At 30.9% G+C, this 15,250-nt stretch overlaps 1 protein-coding gene across 1 annotated transcript; it reads left to right on the top strand.

The window, feature by feature from the left end:
- Positions 1–7,823: 7,823 nt before the first annotated feature.
- On the top strand, positions 7,824–9,564 carry LOC128190670 (uncharacterized). Its single transcript, XM_052862800.1, has 7 exons — positions 7,824–7,924; positions 8,029–8,087; positions 8,481–8,615; positions 8,689–8,800; positions 8,916–8,983; positions 9,169–9,304; positions 9,552–9,564. Exons 1-7 carry the CDS (start codon positions 7,824–7,826, stop codon positions 9,562–9,564), a joined length of 624 nt encoding a protein of 207 aa, XP_052718760.1.
- Positions 9,565–15,250: the final 5,686 nt, after the last annotated feature.

Below are 15,250 nucleotides of genomic sequence, written 5' to 3'. Positions count from 1 at the left end.
TTCAATATAAAATTTCCGTTACCTTTTCCTTCCACTGCTCAAACAGGAATGACCCCGACTCTCAGCTTCTCTCACTTTTATACACATGGGAGAGTCCACTTATTAACATTGATTTATACTAGAACAAAATTCTTTACATAAACTTTGCTTGAGCTTTTATCACAACAACTGTGACAACTGTGATTCTATGGTAAAACACATAAATAGTCAATTTTGTACTTAAAAATGTCAAATAATCAAATGTTACATATTTGCCATCTATAGCTAAAAAGATAATGAACAGTAAGTAAAACTTTTTTTTATTTATTATTAGATTATTAATGCCATATTTTGCAAAATTTCAAGATATTATGAGCTATCTATAAATCATTATATTGAAAGAGTTTCAATATGCAATCATTTGTTACATTTAATAGACACTTATCATATGCCTGGCATGAAATATAAACTTGGTTCTTGTGTTTTACCGTATGTTTTGTGAAAAAGTTGGTGAAAGCTGCATTGCATCACAATTACACGTGTATCAGTTTCCAAACGAGCCAATAATTTTATTTTGAAATAGTATTCTAATAACCAATAAGTACACTATATTCTAAAAATATGTTTATGGTGTTGATGACTGTTATAAATAAAATATATAGCTATGCAATGTCTTTGTTTTTAATCCATCTTAAAATTAATAATAGCTTTGATGAAAAGACGATGAAAGGGATATTCTGTGAATTTTAATTCTAATACAGGTATATATGCTATTTATTTAATGAAAAGTGTGCCTTAATAGATTTTAAGAAAACCCAGACCAACTGTATCCAAATTACCAATATTTATGAATTGGTAAATAATATATAATTTAAGAAAAAAACAATTAATTCTATATATTATCATCAAGACCAAAATTTGCACTTATTCATGAACAGTTAGGGAAGAAGAAGTATTTCAAAGTCCAGCAGGCTTAAAACATGTATTCATTCTGAAATTTGGTTTAGCACTATCAAGAGAAATAACTCCAACATTGCAGCCATTCCATGTGAACTTGAAAAGTGTTGAAGCAAGTAAACGATTGGAAGTGTATTCATAGACCATACACAAAAAATAAAATAAAATATTGTATAAAAGTTAATAAAGATAGTCAAATTGTTGTAAAAGGTCTTTTTGGTTCAATTTTAGCATTCAAAGTACACGTTAACTGTCTTAAACTAAAAGCAAGATAGGAGTACGTGACAGATGTCCCGTCCTTTTACGTCATCGACATTAGCCTAAATATCGCTTTTATTTCAAGACAGTGCCCACTTTTTTGTTTACCTGAAACAAAATGACACACTTGTTGCTTCAAACATGCAAATTTCATTTTACTCATACGAGACCATGGAAACTATTTGTTCGCTGCAAAAAGCACAGGTTTGCAATGAAACATCCATATGTAAAAGTAGAGTGAAATATTATGCATATTTATGATAAAAAACTTGTAGATATCTACATACACAAATAGAATATTCGTTTTTTTTGAAAAAAAAAAAAAAAAAAGTAATTTTACTATAAAACATGGTATTCTTGGATTTAATTATTTCTTATAGTGTCATAGTTTTTTGTTTAATGAATTAATTTATTTGTCATATATATATATATATATATATATATATATATATATATATATATATATATATATATATATATATATATATAGCACAAGGATATCACTTTTTATTGGAGCTCAACCGCCGCCCCGACCGAGGCTTGAACTCACGACCTCTGGAACCCATTCTCCTAGCAGTGAGCGGCCACCGCGCTCCCCCCTCGGCCATCTAGGCAAGACAAAAATTTTGCTTTCGATGACGAACGGAACCTAGCGCGCTGGCCGCGCACTACACAGTCTTTTGAGATACCGGTGGAATACAGTTAAACGACAATCTGAGAGGATCGGAACAATACACATTGCAGAGATAAATACATATACAACAAGCACAACCATTGCAATAACTCTCAAAAAGACATGTACCTGCCCATAGTGAATGATATAGATATAAAATAAAAATACTGAAAAATGATTGAAACGATAACATATCTCAAAATTTTGATCATTGACCTCATATTAAGTTTTGTTAATTGAGTGGATATGCATATGTATAATTGTATTTCATGAACATTAATATATCTCACATAATCTTGGTATGATTTTTATAATATGCTGTCATATTAACAAGCTCAAAACATCAGAAAATCAAGGTACCTTTTTTTTAAAACACATAGTATGCGCAGCATAGGGTTTAAGGTTTTTAAAAAACAGACAATAAGTTATACATATAAAACTCCTCACGACCGATTCTAATTATTTATACTATTGTACGAATTTTTTTTTTAAGTTGACAAAAAAAGGTTGTTTTTGGTCAACTTCATGCAATCAACTATTTTTTAGTGTTGGTAAAATTAGCAAGCGTGATGTGCTTTCGCAATTCCAAACCTTTGCCCTTTAACTGTTTTTCTTCCTTTTATTTGCCCCCTTTCTATTCTTTTCGGGAACCGTAAACCTTATAAAGCATTTATATAGACATGGATGATAAAGTGCAGAAAAGCTATCTTAGCATATTGACATTAAATTGCCAAGGCTTAGGTGATATCAATAAAAGGAGGGACATTTTTAAAGTCTTAAAATCAAAAACTTATAATATATACTTTCTTCAAGACACTCACTTTGTTGAAAAGGAAGAAAGCTTGATAAAGGGACTATGGGGTTATAAAGCCTACTTTAACTCATATAAATCAAATTCTAGAGGAGTAGCTATACTAATCAATAATAACTGTGATATAACAATACTCAATGAACATAAAGATAGTGATGGTAATTTTCTTTTATTAGATGTTACCATAGAAAGTCTTCCATTTTTATTAATAAATATATATGGACCAAATTCGGACTCACCAGCCTTTTACATAAACGTTCTTAATAAGATTCAAGATATTTACTCTAACCAGCATATAGTTATTGGTGGTGATTTTAATTTAGTTTTCGATAAGGACTTAGACTCCATGAACTATAAGAACTTAAATAATCCCAAAGCAAGACTCGAAGTCTTAAAAATTATGGAAACACTTACGCTGAAAGATGTATATCGCGAGCATAATCCAACTCTTAAAAAATTCACTTGGAGGAAAAAAACCCCAATTAAACAGGCTAGACTTGATTTCTTTCTTATATCAGAATCTTTACTTAACTTATCTCTCTATGTAAAATATGAAAACAGTTACTGCTCTGACCATTGCCCAGTTGTCTTGTATGTAAGAACAAATGAATTTCTTAAAGGAAAGGGTTTTTGGAAATTTAACAACTCTCTTCTTAAAGACAAAGAATATGTATATCTTATCAAATAAAAAATAAAAAATGTAAAACAGCAGTATGCCTGCCCAGTTAACAATTTAGAAAATATTGAAACAATAGATGATAATATACAATTTATTATAAGTGACAAATCATTCCTAGACACATTACTAATGGAAATTAGAGGAAAATCAATATCCTATTCAACTTATAAGAAAAAGTAATCAACAGAACGAGAAAAGCAATTAGAGCAAGAGATTTTACTTCTTGAACAGAATTTTACAGTAGAAACAAAAGATGAATTATCAAATAAACAAACAGAATAAGAACTTATTAGAAAAAATAGATTGCAAGGTCAATGTATTAGATCAAAAGTAAAGTGGATAGAGGAAGGTGAAAAGCCATCAAAATATTTCATTAGCCTTGAATCGAGAAAATTTTCGAGCAAAATTATACCAAAAGTAGAAAAAGAAGATGGCTCCACTGTTTTTAATCAATTTGAAATACTAAATGAATTAAGAATGTTCTACGATAACCTGAAAACATTTACGATAAATTAAAGTTGTATGACATTCCCAAATTAAATAAATAAGAATCTGATCTTCTTGAAGGCCCATTAAATAAACTGGAAGTCTATAACTTTTTGAAGAATATGAAAAACGATAAAAGCCCAGGGCCTGATGGGTTTACAAGCGAATGTTTTAAATTCTTTAGGAACGACTTAGGCAGCTTTATAACAAAAGCCATAAACAATACTTACGAGTTAGGACACTTTACAGAATCAAATAAACTAGGTGTAATAACATGTTTACCAAAGGCAGGAAAACCAAAACAGTTCTTAAAAAACTGGCGCCTAATTAGCCTTTTTAATGTATTATATAAAGTTGCTTCAGGTTGCATTGCTAATAGAATAAAAACTGTATTATATAAATTAATTAATGAAGACCAAACTGGGTTTTTAAAAGGTAGATTTATTGGAGAAAATGTTAGAATGATATATGATATAATGCAATATACTGAACAAAATCAGATCCCCGGCCTTCTAATGTTAATCGATTCTGAAAAAGCTTTTGATACTATCTCTTGGAAATTTATATACCAAACACTGGACTTCTTTAATTTTGGGATTTCAATCAAAAACTGGATCCAAACTTTTTATAGTGATATTAAATCTTGTGTTATACAAAATGGAATTGCCTCTGATTATTTTTTTCCTCAAAGAGGATGTAGACAGGGTGACCCAATTTCCCCATATCTTTTTCTGCTATGTGCTGAGGTTCTAGGGATTTTGATTCGAAATAATAAAGAAATTCGGGGAATTGAAATTGATGGTGTAGAATACAAACTTTAGCAATATGCTGACGACACTTCAATAATATTTGATGGATCACCTCAGTCCATGGATGGTATTTTAAGAGAACTTGATTATTTTGCATGCATATCTGGTCTAAAAACTAATTTCTCCAAAACTAAAATGGTATGGATCGGAAGTAAAAAATTTTCAAAAGAAGTTTTCACCACTCGCGATGGAAGCTTGACTGGAACAACCCCACTTTTGATCTACTCGGTGTTAAATTTTCTGTTAATTTGAATGAAATGGTAGAACTAAATTACCCATCAAAATCTTTGGAAGTAACCCGTTTGATAAAGCAATGGAAATTAAGAAATCTTACAACAGTTGGAAGATTGACTGTCATTAAAACTCTGATAATACCAAAACTTAACCACTTAATCCTAACTATACCAAAACCTAGTGTAGAATACCTTCAACAGTTTGAGAAAGAAATTTACATTTTTTTATGGGGAGGCAAGGTCCATAAGGTAAAGAAAAACATTATAATTCAAGACTACAGATATGGGGGATTAAAAATGATAGACTATATGGAATTTGTTTGTGCATTGAAATCTACATGGATAAGAAGACTTATCCACTCTAATACAAAGTGGGTAAAACTTTTTGAATCAGAATTAGGATTAAAAATAGAAACCCTATGGGAAAAAGGTTCAGACTTTATTACCAATATTAGCAATAAGATAAGTAACAAGTTTTGGAAAGAAGTTTTATTAGATTGGGTTAAAATTGTTATGTCTTATAGCCAAAATGACATAAAAGTACTTAATGAACATATATGGTTTAATCCTAATATTAATATTAATAACTCATCAATTTTTATTAAGAATTATTTCAACTGTGGTTATAAATTTATTAAAGATTTGATGACAGAAGAAGGCAATTTTATAAGCTTTGAAACTCTTGAAAAACTCAAATGTTAAGACCAATTTTCTAGAATATAGGAGTTTGAAAGGAGCAGTTTTTGAAAGATTAAAAGCCTTAAATAATAATAAGGTAGAATATGGACCATTTATTCCAAATTTTCTCAGTATTTTTTTACAAACAAAGCAAAGGATGTAAGGATATGTATTATGTACTCATCGATAGCAAAAAAGAATCAATTCGTTCAGTAAAGAAGTGGACAGAAAGTGGATTTGCTTTTACAGAAATAGAATGGAATAATATTTTTGAACTCCCATTTAAAACCTCGAAAGAATCCAAATTTCAATGGTTGCAATTCCAAATTTTACATAGAATTTTGCCAACAAATGAGTACCTTTTCAAACTCAATATAATTGATTCGCCAGCCTGCTCTTTCTGTAATCAAGATATAGAAACTATAGAACATTTATTTGTGGACTGTTTTCATGTCAAAGAAATATGGCTCTACTTTGAAGAATGGTTAAGAAGCATGTTTAATTTTATAATGACATTTGATAAAAAAAACTATACTTTTTGGTAAATTTAAAAACAGAAATATGTATAGACTTCAAAACATATTGATTCTTACAGTAAAACAATTTTTTTTTGCCAGTAAGTATAAGAATGTCCCAAACCTCTCGACGCTCATGTTAAAACAAACAGTCACTGATAGAATACATATTGAGAAACTACTGTTGTTGAAGAATTGTAAATTTGCTGAGTATGAAAAGTATTGGCAAACTATTTGCGATTTATTATAAAATGTGATTATAATAGCTGCAAGGAAATTGTAAGCAAATAATGACAAAAAATATGTCTACTTTTATGTATCCTCTTGCATATGTATGAGTTTTTGATAGATAGTGTTCCCCTCTCTTTCTCCACCCTCTTTCACCCCCCCCCCCACCTCATAACTAAAAATACTCCAACTTTCATGGGTGATAAAAGCAAGTTTTCAAGATTGTTTGTGCATATATATGTTTGTCTGTCAGTGTATACACCTGTCAGTACATGTGCTTTTTTATGTGACTGTGTTTATATTATACTTATATTCTAAATCTCAAATGAAGTGAATATGTGAATGTGTATGCACTGTAAACTAAACATATAAGAAGATGTAAATAACTTGTACATGAAAGTTAGAATGAAAAAAAACAATTAAAAAAAAAAAAAAGTTTTGTTAATTGATTCAATAATGGATAAGGATTTGAAAACTGATAGAGGAAATTCGGACTGGAATATTTATAAAAATAGTCACTGAAAACGTATTGCTTTGTATCTATTTAGTGCCACTGCCATTCATAAACTATGTTTCATTTATAAAAGGGCTAAGCCATTTGTATTTTTTTATAATCAAGAAAATCTCAATCACAGCGTTAAAATTTAGTGATTTTTCTTTAATTTTCAAAACAATATTATATAACAAGCAATAGATAGTTTTTCATTATCATCAGTGGAATATTTTTTTCATTCTGAGTAAATCATTAAAACTAAAATAAACTTATCATTCGGTCAAAGAAAAAGGATACGTAAACAGTTAACATTTAGTTGCATGTTACAATAGTTTATGTATATGTACTTGTATATGACTATTGCATTCTTATTACCTGCTCTTTATTAAGGTTTATTTCTAGCATTGCAGTTTTTGAATTAGTCAGAAAGCAATCGTATGGATTTCTAAATCATTTATGAAATAAAACTTGGGTTATGGTAACATTCGCACATGGGCTAGAAAAAAAGCACCCAAGAACATTTTTTCTCCCCCAAAACTATACAAACGTGGCTACACTCATATAGTTTTACAAGAATAAATTTAAATAGGTTTTAAAAATATTTCTTGTTTTTTCGTATACAGACGATAGAAACTTTAAAGAGAACGTATATTCACTGAAATCCAAATTTAGAATAATTGCATAATTGTCGCCCTGTTAAAATTGATTTGCTATCAACAGGGGAATAATTTTCCTGATAAACGAAATGTAACAAATTTATTTTCATCTTATTTTGCATTAAAATAAAATACTTTTAGAATTCTCACAGAATCCTTTTCTTGCAGCAGCAAAATTCAAATTTTAGAAATGCATCTCGTACTGTTTTAAATTTTGCAAAAAATATTATTTAGTTAGCTGACACGTACCGGCTTACTTAAAAAGGAATGGACAATTAAGGTAAGTAGAAATTTGTTAAATAAAACAAAATTCAACGAGATAATGATATAAAATGATTAGACCTCGAAAGTTCTTCCTTTTATCCAGAATGGTTTTGATGTATGTTGGGCTGCTCCTGATAGCAGGCCTATTCACAAACATTTGTAGTTCTGCTGAAGATTTAGAAAAAGGAATCTGCGATCGGTACTCGTAAATTTGTTGTATTCTTTGTAAAATAAAATTGTTCACATTCCTTCTGTTAGAATTTTTTTAAAATTTAGATTGCTTGTGAAATGAGCAATGCTGTTTTTTAGAATTATTCCACAGTGCTGTACAGATTTTGTTTACAACGATACTTTAAATCAGTGCATTGGTAAGTACATGCATATACATTGTTTTCTTAATATCCTTAAAGTGTCAATGTGTAAAATAAACGCTGTACTATTTTTACTGTTCAAACAGTGTAGGTTTTGTTAGTGGTTTGCAAATATCATATATATAGCTTTTACTTGGTTATTAAATTTGATATGGGACAAAAACGAAGATCGAAGTACTGACCACGTATTAACCCTATAAGCCTTACTAAAAACATCTTTAACAAAAGTATCACATAGAGAATAGATAAAAGAAATGATGTCTTAATACTCTGCGGATGTGACGGCTTGATATTGATGGGAAATTTGCTCTAGGTGGCTGCATTTGGCCAGTACTAGTATTCTTCTGCCATATAAAATTTTACCCAAAATCTCAATTTTTTTCATTCCAGCTTGTGTCGGAAGATTTGGTACAAATTGCAGTCAAAGTTGTCCCCAGGGGTACTATGGAATACGGTGTAGTCAAACCTGTTCCTGTAATATCACCCTGTGTGATAATGTGTTAGGATGTTCGGAAGCTGCATCGGGTAAGTGGGTTTGAATTAGGTGCCGGGTTGAAAGCAACACGTATTTAAAAGATATCAAATGAATAATTTATAGATTTGGACGAAAACGGGAGATCATCGTTAGGACTGTTTCAACAGCTTGCGTTGTCTGGTCTAGCAATCGTCATATTTGTGCTGATGATAATAATTTTGAGAGTTATTTACGGGTAAGAAAGAACTTTTTAATCGTTCAAATGAAATTTTAAATGTCTTAAAATTTACAATAAAAAAGTACATCCGTGGGTTCACCCTCTAGTATTGCATTAATATTTTAATTGTCAGTTGCAGATTGCAATCAAACACCAGGATCAAATTTGGTGATGGCAATAGTACACGAAATGAAATGAGTTGTACGACAATACAAACTTTCTCTTTTTTACTTCTATCTCTATGTCTGTCTGCCTGTGTGTGTGTGTGTGTGTGTGTGTGTGTGTGTGTGTGTGTGTGTGTGTGTGTGTGTTTGTGTGTGTGTGTGTTTCTCATTATAACGTCCAACTCAGACGCTTTATCCATTTTGCCGTTGACATAATTTTAGATGAGGGCATGATGACCAGTTCCTTGGTTAGATACTCTGATGTTGGTCACCCAATGAAGCCACCAGAACTAGTTGTAGAACCCAATGACGTAATATACGTAAATACGATGATGCTTCAAAAATTAAATAACAAAAGGTAAGTGTGAAAACGTTGAAGACTGTTTGTAGCATTTTAATCATTCTATATGACTTTAGAAATCTAGATGTTTAACCTTCAGATCCCCCCCCCCTAAATTATAAAGATTGTAATAATATCTTGTAAGATTTGTTAACGTCAATAATATTACGACTTTTGTCTTTCTCATACTTTCATATTTATTAAGCTGTGATATTTGCGTGTTCGTGAACAATGACCTGTATTGCTGTATTGTTAATTTTTGCAGAGGACAGGATTGAAGCTGGTGATTTTTCCTGTGTGTATGACTAAAACTGAACTTACGTTCCGTAGGACCTATGAAGCTTAACATAACATACAATTTAATTAGCCTTCAATTTATTACATGTGTTCTGTTTTGCGTAAAAAGAAATAATTTTTTTTGGTGGAAATATGGTATTATGAAAATGTCATTATTATGTTAGTTTCATGATTGTGAGTTAGAATGTTGAAAAGTATTATACTGATTTAATTGAAATATAATTTACATCCAATTTATGTTCTTACTTTCTATTTAAAAATATATTGTTTATTATAAAGAGAAATGTTTTCCCACACTTAGCTACTACATGTAGTATGAAATTAAAGACTAACACAATAAAATGAAACCGCAATTAAACACTGTTGGTTCTAAAATTTTCAATTATGTTTTGCTGTAAATATAATATGATATTTAAAGGTAATCCTAGAGAAGTGCATTTATACTCATTTGAATATATTATATAAATATGAAGTTCAACTTCTATGTTTTCGTATGTTAAAATCATTACCTGAAAAGAGTGGATTTTTCGGGGTTTTTTTTTATTCGATAGAGAAATGCCGTCAACATCAACGTTAATGCAAACTTAAACTGTCCTGCATATTGCAGTATATAGCAATAGACAGCATTATACATGTTTACACCTGGAATTTTAAATGATAAAGCCCAATTTATTAACATGTAACATTACAGATAATGCGGATACACACCGGATTTAAACCGTTATGAACTGTAAATTATAACAAATGTAACAACGTGTGGTCCAAAATCAACATTATAAACAGCAAGAACAACACGAATATCAGATTGATATTTTAATCAATATTTCGATATCACTTGAATCCCAAGCAATACACAATGGAGCAAAATCCAAAATGTTTGAACTTACAAAGTTCGATTACCGGCATATGGTATTTTACATAAGCAATAATAACACTTGTTTGTATCAAGTTTTAAACATGTACTAGGTTATACATTTGTGAAACCGTTAACAAATAAATGATTGTCAGTTTTAATTATGTTTAATATTGTAGATGCAGGCAAGTCTTCTCTGTTTGGGTATATATTTTCACAGGTTATTCTCGTCAACAAACATTTAAGACAATAATTGAACTAAATAATGATTTGTTTTTTCTTATATTCAATTTTTCATCATCGCTTACTACGTTCTCAAACAAGACGAATCAAGACACCTTTGAAATAATGTCTAATTCGAAGATTATAAAAGTCAACAATAATAAGAGAAAGCGTGACCACTTAACTCTTCTTTTCAAAAAATAAAGAACATTGCACCGTATATGGTTGAAGGGTTTTGTTGAATCATATCTTTGTTACTGCTGACGCACAGAGGGAGAGGGGTTGTAACTTAAAATCTTAGTTGTACCCTTTATGATGATTCAATTATACAATTATGAGAAGGTACATATGCATATATTTATACTATTTAGCATCTTAAAAGTGCGGAGAGATTCATTGTCTCAATATATGAAACATAAAAACACGAATCTGTAATGTGAATATTTCGTAGAGTGTTGCGGCATTGCCAAGCAATATTCTCTCAATTTCCTTGCCAGATTTTTAGAGTTTAAGTTCCATCAATGATTTTATGAGAAGTATATCATTAAAACATGTAGACAAAATCATACCTGGTTACGTCACAAGGACATATTATTCAATGAATGTAAAAGTTGATTGGTTTGGCGCATAGTTATGCAATTAAAAATTCGTAAACTAATTAGATATTATGTATACACTGTCCCAAGATATCCTCTTTTTACCGTTTGCTTAATTACGTGATAGCTATGTATACCTCAATAATTCAATGATGTACATTAAAAAGTATAAACGATTTCCAAGATCTTTTGTTGAAACGACCCGTATAGCTTGTCAGATTTCGATACATGGCTAAAAATTGTGATTTCTAACGGGATTTTGTAAAGCAGCGGACCCGGATAATAACGTTGAAATATTACGCAGGGTATTTCAAATGACTTTTGAATGGGGAAAGGATGTGAACATTCCCTATTGTAAATCTCCATAAGAAATTTGTTTCGTTCCTATGATTTTTTTTCGAGTGAAAGATGATAATGTGTCAATGAAGATATCTTTAAAAAATTCCATTTTATCGATTTCAATTGCTTTACTTTCTCAAATATGTCTATTTTTATCGAAAATGTGCAGCAGGAATATCTTGGGATAGACTATAACACGAAATAGATTATTAAATAACTACTCAAAATTTCTACACAAAGATCTATTTGATAAAAAACAACAACAACAAAAACCAGATACTAGCCTCTGCATTTTCCTTGCATTTCTTGTCAAAATTTAATAATAAACTCTTACCAATTGAGTTGCTAACATTGTTGCACTTATATCATCAGCGTTTGGAATAATATTGGTCATTATGTATATTATGTGCGCTATACCTCTTTGTACACTCTTGTGACTGATGCCCTTGAGCCAGAGCCGTTTATCGAATGTCTTTTACTTTTCGGAGTTGTAAAGAATAATGACGTCATAATATGACATCATAGTGAATATATGCACTTAAATGTATCATCAAACACGTGCATAGGATAAACTCCACAAAATACATTGGTATGAATGAAACACTTCATCCATGCATTTGAAGTAGGTCATTTGCAGGAAATTGCCCCTATGCAGCCTTACTTACCCGCTAAGGTGGCAGGGGACAGTTTTTTTGATACAATTCATTGTAGCCAAGGGATGCATGTCTTCGGAACTCTGTAACTAGAATTTCCTCAGTTCCCATTCAGCACAAATACCCTTAATTCACTCTTTATAAGGCCAATCACCAATTTCTGAAGAAAATTATTAGTCAAAACCTGTAAAATTCTCTACATACTGTTTTTTATGAGATTTTGACCCTTTCATATTTTGCTAATTTTTCATGATTTGTCATCTTTTTAGACCTCCCCCAGCTAATTCCCTGCAGAGGGTTGACCTTCCGTACCGCGTGCATGTTGCACTATCACATGTCAGAAACTTACCGGTGTATAGTTTACAATGTCCCATCCACCTACTTTTCGTGTTATTTTACCTCCCGTCTGTAACTTGCAATTTCACTGTGTAAAGTCAGCACAACAGTCATAGCCGCAGGTTTCGCATTTTACTTCTGATTCTCATGTACCTAACATAAGGGGCCTACATATTGCATATCAATTTCAACAACAGACACCCCTCTAACTAATGATAATCATTAAAAATCATGTCATGAATTTTAGCAACACTCATAAGCCTTCAAGTACAGCAACTCTCAATTTTACAAAAATATTGACGGGTACTTTATTCGAAACTGTCCCTTGATACCTTTAACATACACTAACATTCTCTGAAAAGTCATCTTGTCTTAAAATTAAAAGGCTTATGCTATTCTGAGAAAAAATACACCACATTTTGACAATTCCATTGAGGTTTAAGAAAAATATGGCCATTTAAGTGAACCCACCATTTCCACTTTCCTCTATTTAACACAGATTCATAGGGCTCTCCATAAATAAAGCATCTTTACCTAATCTTTTAGAGGTCAACTTTTGTTCAACCTCCTTAAATAAGAAACCTTATTCAATACTACATACATTTGCTTGATATTATCATGAAAAAAGCATCACATCACTTGGAAATCCTTCTACATGTATACCCTCCCCCTATCTTTTGATTTTCAAAAGAAGTATTAGTTTGAACACTTTAACCTAATATTATGAAACTTGTGGCAATTCCCTTGAGTCATTTCTCACACATATTTGAAAACAACCATCACTGATATTTAAAATTGATCTTTTTTGGTAAATGGATGATTTGTAGCATTTTTATGCACAAAAAGTCATGTCACCCTACATGTGATTTCTTGTTTTCATGAAAAACTAAGCCTATAATCATATTTAGTGGATATCTTACATATTCTGGTTTCTAGTCTCCTTTTAACTTTGCTAAATTAGTAAGACCTACAAGTTTGATGTGTGCGTTTAATTAAAATGAAATTCAAACACACCCGGGTACCTGGGGGCGGATGAGAATTCCATGAAAAATGTTCAAATTTTACATGTTTTTCTACATTTTTGATGCATATATACAATAAAAGGGTAAAAATATGTTGTTTTTTATTCATTTCAAGAGTAATTATCATAGCAGATGTTTTTTCAAGGTCAAATATACATTTACATATCCTCCATGTAATGATAATGGAGTCCATTGGAAAGAGGGTGTGGCTTTTTCAATTCTGTAAATACATCTTTAATACCATTTTTTAATGGGAAGGAGCAAAAACTTTAGTTTTTTGACATATTGTATACTTTGATAACTGCATTTGTCTACATGTAAAGTTCATTTGAAATAAAAATATGCTATTTTAAAAAAATTGGGTGATATAAGTCAGGTGGCTTAATGTTATTTCATAAAATCAGACAGCAAAATGGCTGCAAATTCATAAATTTAATGATTTATTTGATAAAAACTATTTAAAGTATTTATTCTTATCTCAGTAATTAACTTAAGCCTATTAATTGTCATCAGGGTATGAAATACCTACTTTCTAAGCCAATTTACTCTAGTGGTAGTCATTCTAGACATTTAAGAGGGAGTTACTCCCCTTGAATATTTTAGCTAATAAATCATGTTATGACATCTATAGCCAAGAAAATCATCCATCTTCACAAAATGTATTACTTATGGTACAAAATCCACCCAAAATTACAGTTAAAGGAGAAATATGAAAATACCATGTAGTCTTGAAGGTGGCAGGGGACAGTTTTTTTTTATACAATTCATTGTAGCCAAGGGATGCATGTCTTCGGAACTCTGTAACTAGAATTTCCTCAGTTCCCATTCAGCACAAATACCCTTAATTCACTCTTTATAAGGCCAATCACCAATTTCTGAAGAAAATTATTAGTCAAAACCTGTAAAATTCTCTACATACTGTTTTTTATGAGATTTTGACCCTTTCATATTTTGCTAATTTTTCATGATTTGTCATCTTTTTAGACCTCCCCCAGCTAATTCCCTGCAGAGGGTTGACCTTCCGTACCGCGTGCATGTTGCACTATCACATGTCAGAAACTTACCGGTGTATAGTTTACAATGTCCTATCCACCTACTTTTCGTGTTATTTTACCTCCCGTCTGTAACTTGCAATTTCACTGTGTAAAGTCAGAACAACAGTCATAGCCGCAGGTTTAGCATTTTACTTCTGATTCTCCTGTACCTAACATAAGGGGCCTACATATTGCATATCAATTTCAACAACAGACACCCCTCTAACTAATGATAATCATTAAAAATCATGTCATGAATTTTAGCAACACTCATAAGCCTTCAAGTACAGCAACTCTCAATTTTACAAAAATATTGACGGGTACTTTATTCGAAACTGTCCCTTGCTACCTAAGGCTATTCCTTTAAGTAATTTTCTGAACAGGTGCAGGACGCTTATTTTTAAGTAGGCTTGGTAAATAAAAAAAAATATCTGTTAAGGTAAAGGTTTTCCCTCATTTATTGTCGTCAACAAATGTATCAACACATTTCCAGACAACAATTGAATGAATTATTCGTTTATTTTGTAAAAGGACGAGTGCACTTATGGGCCCCTGTAAAATTAAAAAAAAAATAAAGATTCAAATTAAGCCCATTTTTGTTTAGCTAACATC

This window comes from Crassostrea angulata, chromosome 6 (assembly GCF_025612915.1).
Source record: "Crassostrea angulata isolate pt1a10 chromosome 6, ASM2561291v2, whole genome shotgun sequence".
In the NCBI taxonomy this organism is placed as follows: Eukaryota; Metazoa; Mollusca; class Bivalvia; order Ostreida; family Ostreidae; genus Magallana; species Magallana angulata.
This window is presented reverse-complemented; position numbering and strand designations above follow the sequence as displayed.